At 41.5% G+C, this 22,429-nt stretch overlaps 1 protein-coding gene across 1 annotated transcript in view; it reads left to right on the forward strand.

The window, feature by feature from the left end:
* The window catches only part of LOC126229606 (huntingtin-like), a 549,560-nt gene that overhangs the window by 291,271 nt on the left and 235,860 nt on the right, over window positions 1–22,429 (forward strand). Inside the window, exons 28-30 of the mRNA XM_049942347.1 lie at window positions 9,113–9,252; window positions 9,359–9,581; window positions 13,044–13,134. Coding sequence (XP_049798304.1) covers window positions 9,113–9,252; window positions 9,359–9,581; window positions 13,044–13,134 — 454 coding nt within the window. The remainder of the gene's footprint in view (window positions 1–9,112; window positions 9,253–9,358; window positions 9,582–13,043; window positions 13,135–22,429) is intronic.

A 22,429-nucleotide genomic window follows, 5' to 3' on the forward strand; every position in this document is an offset into this window, starting at 1 on the left:
AGATATAGCAATAATGGTATTGAAATAACAGGTGATCATCGAGAGGTCTGCGGTTATCATTCTGTTCAGAGGTTAGTGAGACAGAAATTATGTGGGTGTAACTGAGGGCAAGGGCGTACCCAGGATCTGAACTAGGAGGGGGGGGGGGGGGCAGGTCATACCAGTCTCAGGAAACAAGGACTCGAGACAACATACAGCACTTCTTATTAAATAAAACAGTAAACCAGTGAAAAACTGCTTTTAATAAACATTTTAAATACAAGAATGCACTTGTACAATCCGAGAAAACATGCCCCGCAGCATTTCTTATTAAATAAAACAGTAAACTAGTGAAAAACTGTGCCCTCGAGGGGGGGGGGGGGAGCAGCTGCCCCCCCCTGCCCCTCGCTGGGTACGCCCATGAAGGAGGGCACCGAGAATTAGTTATAGGAAACCTTGCGTTAGTTGAATGTTATTTGAAATCATGAATAAGGTTCGTTGGAAGTCGCTAAGTGCTCTCTTTCTTAAATACTACATCAAAAACATTACGCGTATTTATGTGCCGTCAGTCAAGCTGCCTTAATAAAAACCCACAGTTGTTAACTGTATTACTTGTCTTACTGGGTTAAACTGCTAACATAAAAGTAGATGTCTCAATGAGTAGACTGTGACAGTATTTTAAATGTTTAATATGCGAAATACCTTCCCATGATAGGCTTGCAAGCTGTGGAAAGAGCACTAGAATGCACCGGTACAGAGCATCCCAGCAAGTGGATAAAGTGACATCTGTGCGGAGAAACATGCACTACATGAATGCTGACGGCTGCAGCGTGCACGCTGTGACCCGGAAGTTGCACATGTGCAGGAGCACCGCACGCGTGCAGAATTTCTGGCCGGCCCTGGCCTAGACACAAGACCTGTCCCATACATCCTCCCATTACCATCTACCCCAGCCCAGTCACAGGTATCCCCCACCCCATCAAAGGCAGGACCACCTGTGAAAGTAGCCAGGTGATCTTCAAACTTAGCATCAGCCATTGGGCAGTATTCAACATGCACATTACTACTGCAAGCATTTTGTCCGAATGAATAAGCAGTGATGAACTGTGGCCAAGAGACAGCTGGACCACCCAGTTGCTGAACATGTGCCCAATTCAATGTGGTTCTCTTTAATGAATGGTTCTCAGGCCTGTGCCATCCGGATTCTTCCTACTAACACCAGTGTTTCTGAACTGTGCAGGTGGGAACTCTGCCCGCAGTGTATCCTTCTTTCCTGTGATTCCCCTGGCCTCAACCATCATTAGTCCCCATTTTCCACCTGCGTATCCCCTTCCCTGCTCCTAGTCCAGTAACACACACCTTCTCTCCCATCAGAGCAATTGCACAGTAATTTCCCCTTCTCTACTTCCATCTTCTCCTGTATCCCCCCCCCCCCCTCCCACCCACACTGTCACCCGATGCTGCACCTAGCAACCCACTACATCTCCCCACCACGTCCCCGCTCACTTCCGCAGGCAGCACTAGCATCATACTCCCTCCTTACCCTGCTATGACGCCTCACCTCCCCCTGACTATTCCATATCCCCACTACCCGGATTGCTGCACACCTCAGACACAGTTTGCACCTGGCACTTAGAACCTGGAGGCAAGATTGCCCATGTGTGTGTAATGCTTGTGTGAAAATGTGTGTTTTCTACTTGTAATGAAGGGCAAAGACTGAAAGCAGAACATTTCTAGCATTCTTTTTCATTCTGCCTTTCTGCAGTTCTATTTTTTCAATATTGTTGTTGTTCTGTCCTGCACTTTCCATTGTTTATTACCACAATTTATGCAATATCCCAGAGCTTTCTTTCACAACTTTTCAACTTCATATTTACTGAGCACTTTTCAAATCTTGTGACATCATTATTTTGCACTCTTTGTGTGAAATTTGTGATTTGAAGTTTCATTTCTACAGAAATTCTTGATTCTTCTCTTCTCATTGGTTGTCATTGTTGTTCTTTTGAACCCATATTAGTTGTTCTTGTTGCGGTCCTCAGCTTGAAAAATGACATGCTGCAGCTCTGCCCATTAGTCTACTTTGTGCAGGTATCTTTCTCTCTGCACTTTTCAAATCTTGTGACATCATTATTTTGCACTCTTTGTGTGAAATTTGTGATTTGAAGTTTCATTTCTACAGAAATTCTTGATTCTTCTCTTCTCATTGGTTGTCATTGTTGTTCTTTTGAACCCATATTAGTTGTTCTTGTTGCGGTCCTCAGCTTGAAAAATGACATGCTGCAGCTCTGCCCATTAGTCTACTTTGTGCAGGTATCTTTCTCTCTGCACTATTACTGCAATATACCTCCACCTGAACCTCTTCGATCTATTGCAACCTACATTTTATTTCTTTTTCACGTCTGCCATATTCACTTATTTTACTGCCCATGTAACAAAACTGATCTACTCTTTTGAGTTATCTCATTTCCGTATCTAGTTCTCCCAGCAACACCTGACTGAATTTGAGTACATTCTATTACCTGTGTTTTATGTTTGTTGAGGTTCACCTTATAACTTATTTTCAAGACATGATCCATTCTGTTCAGTAATTTCGAAGTTCTTGGCTATCTTTGTCAGATAACAATGCGATTGGCGAACATTAAAGATTTTATTTGTGCTCTCTGAACTTTAATTCTTACAGATTTAATGTGCCAGGAAGTTTCAAATCAGCACACATTTTGGAAACGTAGGAAGCATTTCACTTGGCCATGGCTGATGCATTTCATCACAGTATCCTTTCTTTCTGAAGTGGTAGCCCCGCAAGATATTTGAGGGAACTTCTGGTATTGGCCGAAGTGAATCTGTGAGGCAGATTGTGAGTCATGCTTGGATAGCTCAGTAGAACAGTTTGTCTTGAAAGGCAAAGGCCCCAGGTCCTAATCCCAGTCTGGCACTTAGTTTTAATATCCAGGAAGTTTTAGTTTACTCAATTTATTTACTTTCTACCTTCTAAGTTATTTGTTGGTTATCGAAAAATTAGCCTGCATTTCCAGATTCCACCCAGTTGTGAATCTCATCAGGCTTCAGAGAGTCTCCTGCTCTGCACCCTCTACCAGTTTATCATCTGATCTCATATATGCATCTCAGAATCATATTCAGGCTAGTATTTAGAGCCTAAATGTTCTCTCTGACCATGAGGCACTCCAGTTGGTATATTCTCCCACCCTTTACTGAGTATATCTGACTCTGTGGTGATTTAGGAAGAGCTGGTTGTTGCAGTCTGTCAAAAGCTGATGTTGAAACCAGAGACCTTTCTATTATCTCGTTTCTTCCAATGAATCCATATTCTTCTGTAATTTGTCTCTGTATAACAGTTCAGCTTTCCAGGACTGTGACATATTTAATCAGTAATCGAATTTCCTCATGTTTTGTATTTTGTCATGCAGTGATGGATATTATGGGCATGAATTCAACTCTGATAAGAATTGGTTGCATTGTTAATAGTCACCCACCCAGTTCTCCACCTTGGCTTACCATAAATCTTTGTTCTCTGACCATTTCAGCTCTCTCATACATACCAAGTCTGCCAACATCCTGTCCATCTCCCTTTCTCTACAGATTTTCCAATTCCCACTTAACATTCCAATTTCAAACATACCCCATTCCAGTTCATAGTGTCAAGCTGAGCAGCTTTGACTTGGGAGGTCCCGATGGGGCCATTAGTATATTGCTTTCAGTACTTGGAAAGAAAATTACCATCATGAGCTTATTTTTGTTTTGCATTTTAAGAGAAATGAAGTATCATTATCATTTACAATATATTGTGAACACACCTTGAATGTTGTTTAGGGAGATTTACTTTGTTAGTCACCAGATGTTGTCATGTGTAATGCTTATTTATTAACATTTTGTTTAGCTGCTAGCTATAGTTGATTTGCATTGTTTATCATAGCATGTAAATGGAATTCATGAATGCTTCTTGAAGAGACATGCTTTCTGTTTTCTGTTACCTCTGCATAATTTACCTTAATTACAATGCTGGAACCCTGAATTTAAAGTTTCATGGTTCTACATCAGTTGCTTCATATTGCTCTAAGCCCAGTCACTGTAAATGCTGTTGCAGAGTATGATCTCATAAAGTATGTGAGTGCAGTTCATGTACATATAACAGAGATAGTAAGGGACATTATTGTCTAACAGTCTGACCTGACTAAATTTTTTGATGATTGATAAAATGTTGAATAATCAGCTAAGTGTTGATTTGTCTTGTGTGCCCTCTTCTTCACCAAAGAATGTAACTCAACTGCCTCCTAAGGTTATTTTTTTTAGTGAAATCCTGTGTTTGTGAGTATTCATCTACATCTACATACATACTCCGCAATCCACCATACGGTGGCGGAGGGTACCTCATACCACAACTAGCATATTCTCTCACTGTTTCACTCCCAAAAAGAACAAAGGAAAAATGACTGCCTATATGCCTCTGTACAAGCCTTAATTTCTCTTATCTTATCTTTGTGGTCTTTCCATGAAATATAAGTTGGCGGCAGTAAAATTGTACTGCAGTCAGCCTCAAATTCTGGTTCTCTAAATTTCGTCAGTAGCGATTCACGAAAAGAACGCCTCCTTTCCTCCAGAGACTCCCACCCGAGTTCCTGCAGCATTTCTGTAACACTCTCGTGATGATCAAACCTACCAATAACAAATCTAGCAGCCCGCCTCTGAATTGCTTCTATGTCCTCCCTCAATCCGACCTGATAGGGATCCCAAACACACGAGCAGTACTCGAGAATAGGTCGTATTAGTGTTTTATAAGCGGTCTCCTTTACAGATGAACCACATCTTCCCAAAATTCTACCAATGAACTGAAGACAACTATCTGCCTTCCCCACAACTGCCATTACGTGCTTGTCCCACTTAATATTGCTCTGCAATGTTACGCCCAAATATTTAATCGACGTGACTGTGTCAAGGGCTACACTACTAATGGAGTATTCAAACAGTATGGAATTCTTTTTCCTATTCATCTGCATTAATTTAAATTTATCTATATTTAGCAATAGCTGCCATTCTTTACACCAATCACAAATCCTGTCCAAGTCATCTTGTATCCTCCTACAGTCACTCAACGACGACACCTTTCCGTACACCACAGCATCATCAGCAAACAGCGGCACATTGCTATCCACCCTATCCAAAAGATCATTTATGTAGATAGAAAACAACAGCGGACCTACCACACTTCCCTGGGACACTCCAGATGATACCCTCACCTCCGATGAACACTCACCTTCGAGGACAACGTACTGGGTTCTATTACTTAAGAAGTCTTTGAGCCACTCACATATTTGGGAACCAATCCCATATGCTCGTACCTTAGTTAGGAGTCTGCAGAGGTGCACTGAGTCAAACACTTTCCGGAAGTCAAGGAATATGGCATTCGTCTGATATCCTTCATCCATGGTTCGCAAGATATCGTGAAAAAAGGGCGAGTTGTGTTTCGCAGGAGCGATGCTTTCTAAAGCCGTGCTGATGCATGGACAGCAACTTCTGTGTCTCAAGGAAATTCATTATATTCGAACTGAGAATATGTTCGAGAATCCTGCAACAAACCGATGTTAACGATATTGGTCTGTAAATTTAAGGATCCGTCCTTCTACCCTTCTTATATACTGGCGTCACCTGCGCTTTTTTCCAGTCACTCGGGACTTTACCTTGGGCAAGAGATTCGCGGTAAATGCAAGCTAAGTAAGGAGCCAATGCAGTAGAGTACTCTCTGTAAAACTGAATTGGAATCCCATCAGGACCTGACGATTTATTTATTTTCAACCCATTCAGCTGCTTCACAACCCCAGGGATGTCTAACAGTATGTACTCCATATGGAAATCTGTACAAGACTCAAACGGTAGTATGTTTGTACGCTCCTCCTGGGTGAAAGATTTCTCAAATGCTAAATTTAAAATTTCAGCTTTCGTTTTGCTGTCTTCCATTGCCAGGCCAAACTGATCAGTGAGTGACTGGATGGAAGCCTTCGACCCGCTTACCGATTTTACGTAAGACCAGAATTTCCTTGGGTTTTCAACAAGATCTTTTGCTAAGGTATGACGGTGGTAGTGGTTGTATGCTTCGCGCATCGCTCTTTTTACAGCAGCACGAATCTTTCTTGTACCACGAGTGCAACTGTCTTTGCTTCGTGAGCATTCTCCGAACTGCGCTGTTAAACCACTTTGGGTCTTTTCCATCCGTAACCCACTTTTTTGGCACATACTTCTCCAATGCGTGATTTAGAATGTGTTTAAAATTTGCTCATAATTCTTCCACGCCTATCATACCGGAAGTAAATGAAGTCGATTCATTAACTAAGTGGGATGCTAACAACTGCTTATCTGTTCTTTCTAGTAAGAATACTCTCCTAGCCTTCTTGACCAACTTTCGCAACCATAGTCGTAATGACAACATCATGATCACTAATCCCTGTCTCAACACCGACACTGCTGATGAGGTCTGGTCTGTTTATGGCTACCACATCTAAAATGTTTCCATTTCATGTTGGCTGTCGATTTGGTTGCTCAAGACAGTTTTCAGATAATGTGTTCAAAAGTAATTCACATGATGGCTTGTCTGTACCACCTGTAATGAATCCATAGACATCCCAGTCTGTACTAGGTAGGTTGAAGTCGCCTCCGACTAATATAGCATGATCCGGGTACTTCTGCGATACAGAGTGTAGACCCCCTTTGAATGATTCTAGAACTGTCACAGTGGAACCTGGTGGCCGGTGATAACACCCAACAATTAACTTTATTTCTCCTAGCCCTGTTAAACGTGTCCAGATAACTTCACAATCACACTCTACTTCGACGTCAGTAGACACAATATTTTTGTCAACTGCAATGAAGACACCACCTCCTACGGTGTCTAATCTGTCTTTCCGATACATGTTCCAACCCTCACTAAATATTTCAGAACTTCCTATCTCAGGGTTCAGCCAGGTCTCAGTCCCGAGAATAATTTGCGCGCCACACGCTTCCTGTAGGGCAGTACGTTCAGGAACTTTATTCCGAACACTCTGAAAATTTACTGCTAATATCTTGATAACTGAAGTGTCTTTACACTGAGCTCGTCCTGATTTCCCTGCCTGCACGTCGACTGGTGAATGTTCATCAGGACACCTCGCACTACTGCCTAGCCTAAAAAACCCCCATGTGCACGCCACAAGTACTCTGCTACCCGAGTAGCCACTTCCTTTGTGTAGTGCACCACTGACCTATCTAGGGGTGTCCTACAATTCCCCATCCAATAGCGCAAGTCTAGAAATCTGCAGCCAAGACTATCACAGGGTCGACAAAGCCTCTGGTTGAGACCCTCCACTTGGCTCCAAACCAAAGGACCCCGATCCACTCTGGGAATGATGCTGCAAATGGAGAGCTGTGCTTGCACCCCGCGTGTGAGGCCAGCGGTCTTCATCAAATCTGCTAGCCACCTGTACGAACTGAGGATCGCCTCAGAACCCAAGCGACAGGCATCATTGGTGCCAACGTGAGCAACTACTTGCAGACGACTGCGCTCCGTACACTTGATAGGTGCAGGCAAGGCCGCCTCCACATCTTGGATGAGGCCCCCCCAGCAGACAAACCGAGTGCACATTGGAATTCTTTCCAGTCCTGTACGCTATTTCCCTAAGGGGCTCCATCACCCGCTTAACGTTGGAGCTCCCAATAACCAGCAAGCCTTTGCCCCCGTGTGCCTGCTCAGGCCCTGCTGAAGGAGCGGCCACCTGCCCACTGCCAGGATGAACGGGCGAGGCCAGCCGACCAGCCTCCACATTGACCCTCTGCCTCGAGCGACGCGAACGCGTTGCAGTCCGCCACTCACTCTGAGGTGAGGGCAGCCCCAATGTGCCGGGTACACTAGAAGGTGCCTCAGCGGCTGAGTCAGTGGACGCAGCGAGCGACACCTGGGGTGTCTCAAGCGACACGCCAAACCCTCTGCCGTCGCTGCACCTCGAGGCAGCAGCCTGAAGGCGGCTGACCGTGGCGAACAGCAAGCTCAGCTGCTCGCAAACCGCGACCAGTTCCTCCTGTGCCCACACACAGCACGCACACACCCTATCCATCCTACTGCTAATATCTGGACGTATAGAGTTGCGACAAATAAAACAGCAATATGCGACTGCACAGTTGCATCACCAGCGCCAGATTGAGCTGCGATATGTGAACAATTACTTACGAACTAAGCAATCAAATGACCACGACTATGCCACTATACAGATATTACAATGCAATCCTACCCCTGTCTTAGTACAAATGACAACCGTCTACATGATGTTACACTCTACCATTATTAAAATTTGATACTACCCCTTTCTAATTCGAAAATACGCAAAGATTCGAAAAATTTCCCAATGCAAGCACACAAACACACGAAGTAATTTGAATTAAACCTGCGGAACTAATACAGAAAACTGAATATACGACTAGTTTCTGTTACTGCTGCTCGCACATGTCACTCTGCAAGCACAGATGAAACTGCACTGGCCTCTGTCTGCTGCTAACTGACTCTACGAAATAAACAGAAAGCACTGGCTGTCCAAAACAAACAACTGTCTAACGACTCCGCGAATTTATACTTTACAGCTATCAGTAAGCAATATTACTCCTCTCAAATATGAGAATATGCAAGGATTTTATGTAATTAAATATGCAAGTGCACAAACACTCGGAAAGAAATTAAAAATCAAACTACAAAACAAATATGAAAGCTAAATATGTGACTCGCTACTGTACTGCTGCTGCACTACTGCTGCACTGATACTTCACCAGCGGCTACTCAAGGCTCACTGCACTGTGTCAAAAGCGCACTGGCTGTCCAAAATAAACAACTGGCTAACGACTCCATGAATTTATACTTTACAGCTACCAATAAGCAATATAACTACTCTCAAATACGATAATACACAAGGATTTTATGTAATTAAATAGACAAGCACACAAACACTCAGAAAGAAATTAAGAATCAAACTACAAAACAAATATGAAAGTTAAATATGCGACTCGCTACTGCACTGCTGCTGTACTACCGCTGCACTGATACTTCACCAGCAGCTGCTCAAGGCTCATTTCTCAAGGCTTATTTCTCAATCTTTTTGTGTAGGTTCCTACTCAGAGTTATTAGTGTGGTTGGCAAACGGATTCATAAAGAAGCCTTCAATCCAGCAGCTGACCCTGCCTGGGATTACCTACAGGAGCAGTTTGCTCACTTCCTGCTGTACTGTATATACATGTTCGAATCAGGTAGGTTTCCATTTGAAAGATAAAATAAAAATAGTTCCTATTAATTACAGTTTCATGTGAGATGTTCACTTGGTCCATGTACTGTGTGAAAATGTTTGTTTTCTAGGTAGCTACTGTAAGGTTGCCACAGCAGCCATGGAGATGGTGCAAGTGAGTCCAACTGACAGCCTGGTCGGGAACATGAATAAGATATTTTTGGAACTCGCTGCTCGCTGTCCGTTATTAACGTTCTTGTGGTGCTACCTTTTAATTCTTCTTGGTTACTGTGATCGCAGTTTCTGGGCCAGCATTCTTCGTACAAAGCCAGTTCCTTTACTGATGGATGAAGGGTTAGTCTCTTCTCTATTTAATCAGTATTTGCGATTAAAATGAATTACTGTAAGTTCCTGTGGATATTTCTTAAAGACATTATGAAGACAATGTAGTATGTAACTGTAGTTTATATAATCTTACGTATGTGTATTAATGGTGGTAGGTCAGTAGGTGCACCCTCAAGGAAGGAAAGTTTTAGAATGTAACCTCTTGTATTGCAACCTGGGAGACATAAAATTTTATTTGAGAAACTCAAGTCATGGCAGCCACAAGCAATTACTATGACCGTGTGTATAGAGACAGGGTGTGGATTTTTAAGCACACTGGTGTATCTGGCTTCTGGTTTTCAAAAAATGCACAAGTCTTCCACAATGAGATGACAAGGACAGTGTTTTTAATTTTCGTAAAAAGTATTATATCCAAAAGTTAGAAAAAAGTAACTCTTAGCTGCATGCATGCTGTAAGGTCTCGTCCATTGTTGTACACCATTAATTGCCTCTGTTGAAAATCAGTCTCACCTGCTGATAATATTGCACCTATAGCGGTATCCTCTGCTTGTGATGAAACATATTCAATTTCACTGGGCAGCTCAAAATCTTGGAGCTCAGGTAGAACACCAGAGAACAAGCCACCATTTCTCTTACTGTTGTGTTCTGCAGTGTGCTTGACAGCAACACAGCGATTGTGGCCTTCTGTAATCATTTATTCCAACTGATACGTTGATGTCATTTGTGTAAGTATAAAATGCTGGACAAAACTTATTCGTCTATTGACACTGTTATGAAAAAGAGTTGCTGATCACCATGTAGCAGAGATGCTGACCCGCAGCTGCTTTTGCACACACATGACCACAGTCTCTGGCTGCCAAGGCCAGACCATTGGTCTACTGGTAGATCGTATGAGTACTCTAACCCCCCTCCCCCCATTTGTGATAAGTGTTTTCTTCGATGCAAAGTGTTGCAGTGGTGGTACCACATAAGCAATTGTTGAAATGGAGCTACTGCTGATTGTTGGTGAGCATAATGTGCACAGAAGTCTGAAGTTGAATGTCAACATAAAAGAAAGCAGTTTAAGAATTGAAAAAAATACAGAGTATGTTTCACAACAGAAGATAAATATTTTTTTAAAAAATATAACAAGATTCAAATCACCATGTGTTCAGTAAAAAGGGTCAGATTTGTTTATGAATTTCAGTCTGATAGGGATTGCCAGTTGTGAGATTCTGATAAACCATCTGAAAGTGAGTAAGAAAGAGACTCACTTAAGAAGAGCTGTTCTGTTTCTTATGGTAAAACTCTCAATCTGTTTGTAACTGATTGCAGAACTGGGGTGGGAACATGTCCTAGTGCACTCAAGAGAAAACCAAGTATTCCCATTTGGAGCATGGTTTGTGGTCTTTTCAGGATGAAATATGAACATCAAGATTGGAATTGTATGGTGTCATGAGAAGAATGGAAGGATAGAGGATACCAGAGGTGATGATTAACATGATGTTTTGAGAAAAGAGATAAAAGGAAAACTAAGGTGCAGATGGCTGAACTGATTACAAGAAAGTGAAAAGAGAGGAGGGAAGAACTGGAACGCCATGGAGGATGACAAAATGGAGAAAATTAAAGGTGGTGCAGAGATTTGTGTCCTCACCTGACACAGCCAAAAGTTGGAAACTGTTCAAGATGGTGGTGAGATTGACTCATTTATAACTTTTGTTTCTGGAAAGTTCTCATGATACTGTTCTGTAAAGCTGCACAATTCAATTGAAAGAATGTATGAGGAACTGTGAAAGTGACCAGTCAAACTTCTGCTTACACCTGTAGAACCAAAACCACACAGCAGAGCACATCAAAAATGGTTTAAAAATTCTACATACAATACCTAAAGTCCCACCATGAACATTTTGGAAGAACTAGAAATTTACACTCAGACAGATAAATATCCCAATGACATTCTCAATGAATAAACTAATTTGAAACATAAAAATTCTGTAGAAGACTTAAATGAAATTTTAGAAAAAGAAAATGAATAGAAACCCCATGATATGCAAAACCATAGACAGCCTTTAACTGCAGTTAATGACAAAATTCTAATATTATACACAACCACTATGTACGACCTTAAGAGGTACAATTCACTCTGTAAACATGAAGCAGGATAGGAGTGAGAACTAACATTTTATTGGCCAAAAATAGTATATTCCATGCAATTTTTCAAGAGACAAATATTTGTTCCAAGATGCACTATGAACATCACTCCACCTAGATATAAGTAAAATCGTAAAACAACTCTATATGAAACATACTGAATTTTGTGAATTGTTGAATTGTGTGAATCATGATTTATTTGTCTTATAACATACATAAGCTAATTGTTTGAGTAGAGTACAGGAGATATGTCAAAATATGGTCAATACAATTTCTCTGATGTAAAGCTATTGTTAATAAGATGGAGTTATATTTAAACGTTAATACAACTTTTTTGTGAAAAGGTACCTGTACATATTCACATAACAAGACGATTTATAAACTACATCCTGCTCAAATATTCAGTTCTTCATTTCTGAAATCGTCAACTGAGTAGTAGCATCGCTTAGCAGAGTGTCGTATAGCTTTCTTTTCAGTGAATCTTGGCTTTTTATTTGTTGTAAATTTTCATATCAATATACTGGGGAGTCGGAGCATATAAGTTTAAACAATGAGCCTGGAGCATAAATTTTATTTATTTCTTGTGTTATAAATGTGATCAAAGCAGTTCTCCTTGCATAATTCTAAATGGTGAACAAAAAGTGATATCATCATCATAGATATATAGGGAGAGTACTGTTCATGATTTCAGATTTTTAAACAATTGGCGACATGATTTCCTTGGACGCACAGCTCACGTATCTAATAATACTTTTCAGGAATTTCAGTATTAAGTTAATTCTAATATCAACAGGCACACTTCACAATGGCGTACTAGCCGAAACAAGCTTTGTATGAAGAAATACAACCAGAGCAAGCTAAATAAAATATTTTGCTGCTAATTGAGAAACAATTAATCTAATAATACTTTTCAGTAATTTCAGTATTAAGTTAATTCTAATATCAACAGGCACACTTCACAATGGCGTACTAGCCGAAACAAGCTTTGTATGAAGAAATACAACCAGAGCAAGCTAAATAAAATATTTTGCTGCTAATTGAGAAGCAATTTATATAGAAATTACTCTACTTAGCCTTGTGAATATCAACATCATAGTTGCAGTTGTGTACAGAATCTCTTCCTCCTTCCATCTTACAAGCACTTTCATATGTTTTCCTTACACATTTTCCAAAAAGGAATTTTAATATTGAAAAACTGAATACATTTATCGATAATATTTAAAATATTGCAGTGCTTAGTACTACAGTAAGAGCCTGAAACCTTCTTTTTTTCTTTATGCATGGACTTGTTGAGTACAAATGGTGAAATAATTGTGTTTGTGCATGTGTGTCTCCTCTCAGGCCAGTTGAAACTGAAACCTGTGGCCCATCCTCTTGTGTTAACTTGGAAGTAGTGAGGAAGGGTGGTACTATCCTCTACTGTGACTTTGTGGTAAGTTTCTTTTTACACCTTATTAAGTTATTTACTACTGAGGACAATGTGGATTTTAGATGTATGTATTGCATCTTCCATTATTGTTATTAATTTTCATTACATGAACATATTTGTGAATACAAGAAAAGTGTTCACAGTTGTGAATATTGACAGCGATCAGCTGTGTGATGGAATGATAACAATGAAAATTTGTGCAGGACTAGGACTCGTACCTGGATTTCTCACTTATGTTGAGCGATCGGTTTAGCATTATGCTATCCGAGCAGGATTCACAGCTAGACCCAAACTTCCTTATGTTATCAGCCATGTGCTTACAACTTGCACTTGTACATCCATTGTGTATATTCCTGTACAGGGGAGACATTTATCCACCGACACTGAACTTGCAACTTTCTATTAAAAAAATAACAGCTGGCAAGCAACTTTCAATCAAAATGTCTCACCTGTTCAATAATATACATAATGGATGAACACATGAAGGTTGTATACATTGTTGTTGTTGTTGTTGTTGTTGTTGTTGTGGTCTTCAGTCCTGAGACTGTTTTGATGCAGCTCTCCATGCTACTCTATCCTGTGCAAACTTCTTCATCTCCCAGTACCTACTGCAACCTACATCCTTCTGAATCTGCTTAGTGTATTGATCTCTTGGTCTCCCTCTACGATTTTTACCCTCCACGCTGCCCTCCAATGCTAAATTTGTGATCCCTTGATGCCTCAAAACATGTCCTACCAACCGATCCCTTCTTCTAGTCAAGTTGTGCCACAAACTTCTCTTCTCCCCAATCCTATTCAATACCTCCTCATTAGTTACGTGACCTACCCACCTTATCTTCAGCATTCTTCTGTAGCACCACATTTCGAAACCTTCTATTCTCTTCTTGTCCAAACTGGTTATCGTCCATGTTTCACTTCCATACATGGCTACACTCCATACAAATACTTTCAGAAACGACTTCCTGACACTTAAATCTATACTCAATGTTAACAAATTTCTCTTCTTCAGAAACGCTTTCCTTGCCATTGCCAGTCTACATTTTATATCCTCTCTACTTCGAGCGTCATCAGTTATTTTGCTTCCCAAATAGCAAAACTCCTTTACTACTTTAAGTGTCTCATTTCCTAATCTAATCCCCTCAGCATCACCCGATTTAATTTGACTACATTCCATTATCCTCGTTTTGCTTTTGTTGATGTTCATCTTATATCCTCCTTTCAAGACACTGTCCATTCCGTTCAACTGCTCTTCCAAGTCCTTTGCTGTCTCTGACAGAATTACGATGTCATCGGCGAACCTCAAAGTTTTTACTTCTTCTCCATGAATTTTAATACCTACTCTGAATTTTTTCTTTTGTTTCCTTTACTGCTTGCTCAATATACAGATTGAATAACATCGGGGAGAGGCTACAACCCTGTCTCACTCCTTTCCCAACCACTGCTTCCCTTTCATGCCCCTCGACTCTTATAACTGCCATCTGGTTTCTGTACAAATTGTAAATAGCCTTTCGCTCCCTGTATTTTACCCCTGCCACCTTCAGAATTTGAAAGAGAGTATTCCAGTTAACATTGTCAAAAGCTTTCTCTAAGTCTACAAATGCTAGAAATGTAGGTTTGCCTTTTCTTAATCTTTCTTCTAAGATAAGTCGTAAGGTTAGTATTGCCTCACGTGTTCCAAACTGATCTTCCCCGGGGTCCGCTTCTACCATTTTCTCCATTCGTCCGTAAAGAATTCGCGTTAGTATTTTGCAGCTGTGACTTATTAAACTGATGGATCAGTAATTTTCACATCTGTCAACACCTGCTTTCTTTGGGATTGGAATTATTATATTCTTCTTGAAGTCTGTGGGTATTTCGCATGTCTCATACATCTTGCTCACCAGATGGTAGAGTTTTGTCATGACTGGCTCTCCCAAGGCCATCAGTAGTTCTAATGGAATGTTGTCTACTTCCGGGGCCTTGTTTCGACTCAGGTCTTTCAGTGCTCTGTCAAACTCTTCACGCAGTATCTTATCTCCCATTTCATCTTCATCTGCATCCTCTTCCATTTCCATAATATTGTCCTCAAGTACATGTATAAACCCTCTATATACTCCTTCCACCTTTCTGCCTTCCCTTCTTTGCTTAGAACTGGGTTGCCATCTGAGCTCTTGATATTCATACAAGTGGTTCTCTTCTCTCCAAAGGTCTCTCTAATTTTCCTGTAGGCAGTACCTATCTTACCCCTAGTGAGACAAGCCTCTACATCCTTACATTTGTCCTCTAGCCATCCCTGCTTAGCCATTTTGCACTTTCTGTCAATCTCATTTTTGAGACGTTTGCATTCCTTTTTGCCTGCTTCATTTACTGCATTTTTATATTTCCTCCTTTCATCAATTAAATTCAATATTTCTTCTGTTACCCAAGGGTTTCTATTAGCCCTCGTCTTTTTACCTACTTGATCCTCTGCTGCCTTCACTACTTCATCCCTCAGAGCTACCCATTCTTCTTCTACTGTATTTATTCCCCCCATTCCTGTCAATTGTTCCCTTATGATCTCCCTGAAACACTCTACAACCTCTGGTTCTTTCAGTTTATCCAGGTCCCATCTCCTTAAATTCCCTTGTTTTTGCAGTTTCTTCAGTTTCAATCTGCAGTTCATAACCAATAGATTGTGGTCAGAATCCACATCTGCCCCTGGAAATGTCTTACAATTTAAAACCTGGTTCCTAAATCTCTGTCTTACCATTATATAATCTATCTGATACCTTTTAGTATCTCCAGGATTCTTCCAGGTATACAACCTTCTTTTATGATTCTTGAACCAAGTGTTAGCTATGATTAAGTTATGCTCTGTGCAAAATTCTACAAGGCGGCTTCCTCTTTCATTTCTTCCCCCCAATCCATATTCACCTACTATGTTTCCTTCTCTCCCTTTTCCTACTTTTGAATTCCAGTCACCCATGACTATTAAATTTTTGTCTCCCTTCACTACCTGAATAATTTCTTTTATCTCGTCATACATTTCATCAATTTCTTCATCATCTGCAGAGCTAGTTGGCATATAAACTTGTACTACTGTAGTAGGCATGGGCTTTGTGTCTATCTTGGCCACAATAATGCGTTCACTATGCTGTTTGTAGTAGCTAACCCGCACTCCTATTTTTTTATTCATTATTAAACCTACTCCTGCATTTCCCCTATTTGATTTTGTATTTATAACCCTGTATTCACCTGACCAAAAGTCTTGTTCCTCCTGCCACCGAACTTCACTAATTCCCACTATATCTAACTTGAACCTATCCATTTCCCTTTTTAAATTTTCTAACCTACCTGCCCGATTAAGGGATCTGACATTCCACGCTCCGATCCGTAGAATGCCAGTTTTCTTTCTCCTGATAACGACGTCCTCTTGAGTAGTCCCCGCCCGGAGATCCGACTGGAGGACTATTTTACCTCCGGAATATTTTACCCAAGAGGACGCCATCATCATTTAATCATACAGTAAAGCTGCATGCCCTCGGGAAAAATTACGGCTGTAGTTTCTCCTTGCTTTCTGCCGTTCGCAGTACCAGCACAGCAAGGCCGTTTTGGTTAATGTTACAAGGCCAGATCAGTCAATCATCCAGACTGTTGCCTCTGCAACTACTGAAAAGGCTGCTGCCCCTCTTCAGGAACCACATGTTTGTCTGGCCTCTCAACAGATACCCCTCCGTTGTGGTTGCACCTACGGTACGGCCATCTGTATCGTTGAGGCACGCAAGCCTCCCCACCAACGGCAAGGTCCATGGTTCATTGGGGGGGGGGGGGGGGGGGGTTGTATACATGTGATTGATGATATGTGAAAGTTTGGGGCCGGTCTGGTTGTGCTCGGATGGCAAAATGATTAGGTGACTGCTTGCAATAAGCGGGAAATCGCGGTTTGAATTCCAGCCCAGCACAAATTTTCCACGTTGTCATTTCATTATACAGCTGATGGTTGTCCATATTTGCAACTGTGAATACATTTCACATATTTCATAACAGCTGTAGTCGCTGTATGGCCTGATCCTTTGGACATCCACGCATGTCTGAAGGAACATCGCATCATACTTCTGAACAACACAAGCACTGCAGTATATATTTTTGAGTAGTTGTTGTGCATTTTGTTGTAATCCGCATAATACTTTTCAACATATGATTCAGTGTTGAATGCCAGTCTTTGAAATTTTTAATTATTTTATTTACATGAAAGCTGGACTGTACTTGCTGTGGTATTTTGTTACCATACGTTTTCATTAAACATATATAATGTTAAACAATAATGGAAAATTCGTGGATGGAGCAGTACATAAAATAAGGGAGAGGCAGCTACTCACCTATAGCAGATCAATGCATGGAGAACAGAAAGATTTAATAGAAAACAGCATTCACACTATATTTCAAGCACTAGCTCTTTTTCCAGCAAAACTATATACATTCACTCACACGCCCACAACGACACACTAACGCGCAGTCGTATAGCCATGGTGGAGTGTGCTTTTAGCTATGAGTGTCGTCGTGTGTGTGTTAATGTGTACCCTTGATAGGAAAAATAGCTAGTGCTCAAAAGCTAGTGTGATTGCTGTTTTCTGTTATGTGTTTCTGTGCTCCAAGCGTTGATCTGCCATTGGTGGGTGGTTGCCTTTCCCTTATTTTACTTATAATGTTAACATTATACAAGGATGCACTGAAAACTAATGCATCCAAATCTTTTATGTGCAAACTCTTAAAGCTTTTTAAATAAAGCAAATGATGTTAGCTTTCTACATATTTATTATCCATATCTACTTATATATTTTGTAAGTAACTGAAAATCCATACTGCATAATGACAGTACTATAGTAAGGATAGGTTGCTACTAACTACGCAAAGAAGAGGTTGAGTTTTTATAGTTTTTATTTTATTTAAAAAAACTCTGTCGGCCACCAGGCCTTCTTCTAACTAACAAATGTTGAGACAACAGGATTGTGGGAATGTAACGCATATTGCAGGGAGAGTTCCAACCTACACAGTCCAGAAAGTTGGTATTGTTAGGAAGAATCTAGATGGTGCAGGCTGTGAAGCAGTCATTGAAGTGACACATGTTGTTTTGGGTAGCATTTTCAGCAGCTAGGTGATCCAGGTGTTTTTGGCCACAGTGTGTTGGTGACCCTTCACATGGACAGACAGCTTGTTGGTTGTGATTGCCACGTAGAAAGCAGCACATTGGTTGCAGCATAATTTGTAGATCACATGACTGTTTCAGGGTGTATACGACCCGGGAGACCCGGGAAAAATTTTTTCGTCCGGGAGAAAACCGGGAAAAACCTGGGAACTTTTTAGAATTCCGGGAACTTTTCCTTGTTTTAGTCACCAATTAAATTTTTGTGATTTTGACTGGTAAGAACCAATACTCTAATGAAGGATATTACTGTATCCCGCTTCTGCAGAATAATGCTGCAGCAAAAAACATGAACGAGATTTGTGGGGGAGGGGGGGGGGGGGGGGGGGGGAATAAAACTTAAGGTGCAAAGGAAATGCGCCATATACAACAACAAAACACAGTGCTCATACAAGCGTCTGCCAACCAAAGTGTGTCAAAGGCTTTAGGAAGAATATGCAGTGCTTCCTAACAACAAATTAGCTCTGATGAGCATGACATGACAGCTGTTTACATTTGATTCATTTGAGCAGTTGCGGGCGGGCTCTTGCGAATGCGCAGTTGAGTCGCCTGTAAGTAGTACGTTCTCACGGCTACAGATGTGTGGCTGGGCACCACTATCTAATTGCTCCAGTTCGGAAACATTGTAGATCCAGGGCTGATGCACAGAGCAGTCTTGAGTTGTAGTGGGGAGGTGGGTAGTCTCCACATGACCTGTGTTTACGTTCAGTGATTTTGCTGTTTCATCTTCATTTATTGCTCTCACATTAAATGAAAACAAAAATCGGATTTCTGTGGCCAGGATCTACCAGATGAATTAAAATACGTTCGCATAGTTACGGAAGGCTAAAATATGTTACTAGTTTCACCTTTCTGACAGTCAAGTGTTAATCACATTGCAGAACAATGAAGTTATTTTTGTCGGTTTGCTAAAGAGATTTGGCTTTTATTAATATTTTGCGCTGAGGCAGTCAATTGATTTGAAACGAAGTGTTTTAATTTCACACTGTTGGCTAGTTTCAACTGTTCGCTTCATTTCAAGTGCACGTTTTCCATCTTCTGGCTCTTATGGCATTATGCCGTAATAAAGAACCAAACACGACATAATACAGTACTGGTACTCAAGAAAATTTACATCCGAATCTGGACATAACGATTGTGCACTTTAAGCCAAATTATGCATTTTAGTATAGTTCACGAAATTCCGATGCTCCTGAAGTATCCTTTGATGTCTTGTTTCTTTTATGACGTAATGCAAGATCTTTTAATGTTTTACACGTAGGAGCGTGCGAGCTTCCTGCGTCACCGTAGCTGCGCAGGCGCAGTGATGCCTGTTATCTGGCGCTCTCTGGCAACTGCTGAAACGAACCAATTTCTAGCAGGTCACGGAAAAATATTACGAATGGTGGTTTGAAAAGTGTTACTTTCAAAGTAAATTTCCTTTTACGCAAGATGAACTATGTGCGAGAATGTACGATGAATTTCTTAAATCACAGAGCGTTGACTCTCATCTAAAAATCAACTCTTTGAGGATGACCATGTAGAAGAATTTCGAGCCCAGAAGATCATACCTTTACGTCATTATTAAAAATTTTACTGGCACACTTGTGTGATGTATCATAAAGTGTAACACGCGCAAAATGATCAGCATTATATGTGGAAGCTTAGCTTCTCTTGTAGCTTATTAATCTTCGAGACCAATATTATTTGTGAAAGCTTTGTTTTTCTTCTAGCTAAACTCTGTATATTAATTTAAACCATTAACTTTTCTTTTTGTGTGTCTGTGCTACTTGAGAGTGTTCTTGCTATTGGTTGACTACCCTACGTGTCCTGTGCTGTTATCAGCTGCCGAGGTCACCTGATATGAGCTATGACTGGCTTACAAAAGCGCATCGCAATCTCAATTTCATTGCTTCGGAAAGTAACATGCAGTGTTTGGTGGAATTTGAATTTATACCTCCGTGAAACGAAGAAATGCAGCCTACATGTTGCTGCAAATCAAAGATCTTTCCAAAACGTGGTTTTTTCCCCTGGGTTTCGTTTCCTAAAGTGCCGGCAAATTCTACGTCTCAGTAGAAAACCATAAACATTCTAACGATTGATAAGTTTTACAGTGCCGAGGAAAAGTATACTGTCATTTAACACGGAAAATGTGTATTTTCACCCGGGAGAAAGTGTATTTTCAACTGGGAAATCCGGGAATTTTTTTTCCTTGTCCACGTATACACCCTGTGTTTTCACAGCTGGCCCTGGAATAGGAGATGCCTGTCACTGGACTGGATTAGGTGTTGGTGGGGAGATATATGGGACAGGTCTTTCATATAGGTCTATTGCAGGGATATGAGTCACGAGGCAAGGGTTTGGGAGCAGGTCTGGAATAGGGACGGACATAGATATTGTGTAAGTTCGGTAGGGCACAGAATACCACTATGGGAGGAGTATTAAGGGTAGTGCATTGGATATCCCTCATCTCAGGGCACAACGAGAGGCAGTCGAAACCCTGGCAGAGAATTTGAAGAAAGTGCTCCTTTGTGGGGTAACAGTTGGTATGCGGGAGGTGGTAGGTGTTTGGAGAGACAAGGCAAGGGAGATCTGTTAGTCGGATAATTTCGGTATGTGAAGGCCTCAGCGATACCCTCATTATATTCAGAGAGGGACTGCTAGTCACTACAGATGTAATGGCTGTGGGTGGCTAAGCTGAAGGGACTTCTTGGTATGGAATGGGTGGTAGATGACGAAGTGGAGGTATTGCATTGACTGGTAGGTCTGGTATTGATGGAAGTTCTGATGTAGCTGTGCTTGAAGTGGAGGTCAACATCAACGAAGGTAGCTTGTTGGGTCGAGGGGTACAAAGTGAAGTGACTGGGGGAGGAGGTGTTGAGGTTTAGGAGGAATGTGGATGGTGTGTCCTCGTCCCCAGTCCAAATCATGAAGATGCCATCAATGAATCTGAACCATGGATGGTTACAAAGGATTCCTCCAGATGACCCTTGAAAGGGTTGACATGGGATGGAGCAATGCGGGTGCCCATTGCCATACCATAGATTTGTTTGTAGGTAGTGCCTTCAAAGGAGAGGGAATTGTGGGTGCGGATGTAGTTGGTGATGGTGACCAGGAATAATGATGTAGGTTTGGAGTCAGTTGGGCTTTGGGGAAACTAGTGTTCAATAGCAACATGGCCATGGACATTAGGTAGGATGGTGTAGAGGGAGGTGGCATCACTAGTGAAGAGCAGTGCACCATGTGGCAAAGAACAGGAACTGTGGAAAGTCTGTGGAGAAAATGGTTTGTGACTTTTATATAGGAGGGTAGGTTACAGGTAATAGGCGGAAGGTGTTGGTCCATGAGAGCAGTTTTTCTCTTAGTGGAGGCTCAATAAATGGCCACAACAGGGTGTTATGAATGGTTGGGTTTATGGATTTTAGGAATCATAGAAGTTAAGTGTGGGATGTGGCTGGGTTGACGGGGCAGGGGAGGGGGGGGGGGGGGGCGAGAGAGAGAGAGAGAGAGAGAGAGAGAGAGAGAGAGAGAGAGAAAGAGGAGGCGGGGCTTCTGGGTGGGGCCTAAGGATTCGAGGAGAAATTGGAGATCCTGTTGGATTTCTGGAATGGGCTCACTGTGGCAGGCTTTGCAGGTGTATGTATCAGGCAGCTGGCTGAGTCGTCCTGCCAATAATTCCTGCGCTTCATAACCATAGTGGTGGAACCTTTGTTGGCAATTACAGGGTTGCCGTAGGTTGTGGAAGTCAGGGACTTTCAAACACATCAGGGAAATCATGGAAATATCAGGGAAATTTGGAAAAAGATTCTGGAAAAATCTCATTTTTGTCTCAGTAGATGAGATGGTTTGTTTACTGAGGTGTCGTGCATCGTGGCAGGATGGGTACAGCTGAGTATGTGCACTGCTTCCCTACTCCCTCATTCATTGCTGCCACCACTTCTTGCCGCTAGCCTAGCAGCTGCCAGTGAGAGACAAGGAAGCATGAAGAGTGATTTGTTTGGATCTGATTCTCAGAGACTGTAGATGCAGCTGCCGGAGGTGGCTGTCATGTGTGTGAGTTGTGTCGAAGTGGTTGTGTGAATTTATGTGTGCTCCAGTTTTCTAAAAATAGCTATGGCTGAAAATTTAGTTGTGTGTGGGATTGTCTTTTCTAAATGC

The sequence above is a fragment of the Schistocerca nitens genome, unplaced genomic scaffold (assembly GCF_023898315.1).
Source record: "Schistocerca nitens isolate TAMUIC-IGC-003100 unplaced genomic scaffold, iqSchNite1.1 HiC_scaffold_376, whole genome shotgun sequence".
In the NCBI taxonomy this organism is placed as follows: domain Eukaryota; kingdom Metazoa; phylum Arthropoda; class Insecta; order Orthoptera; family Acrididae; genus Schistocerca; species Schistocerca nitens.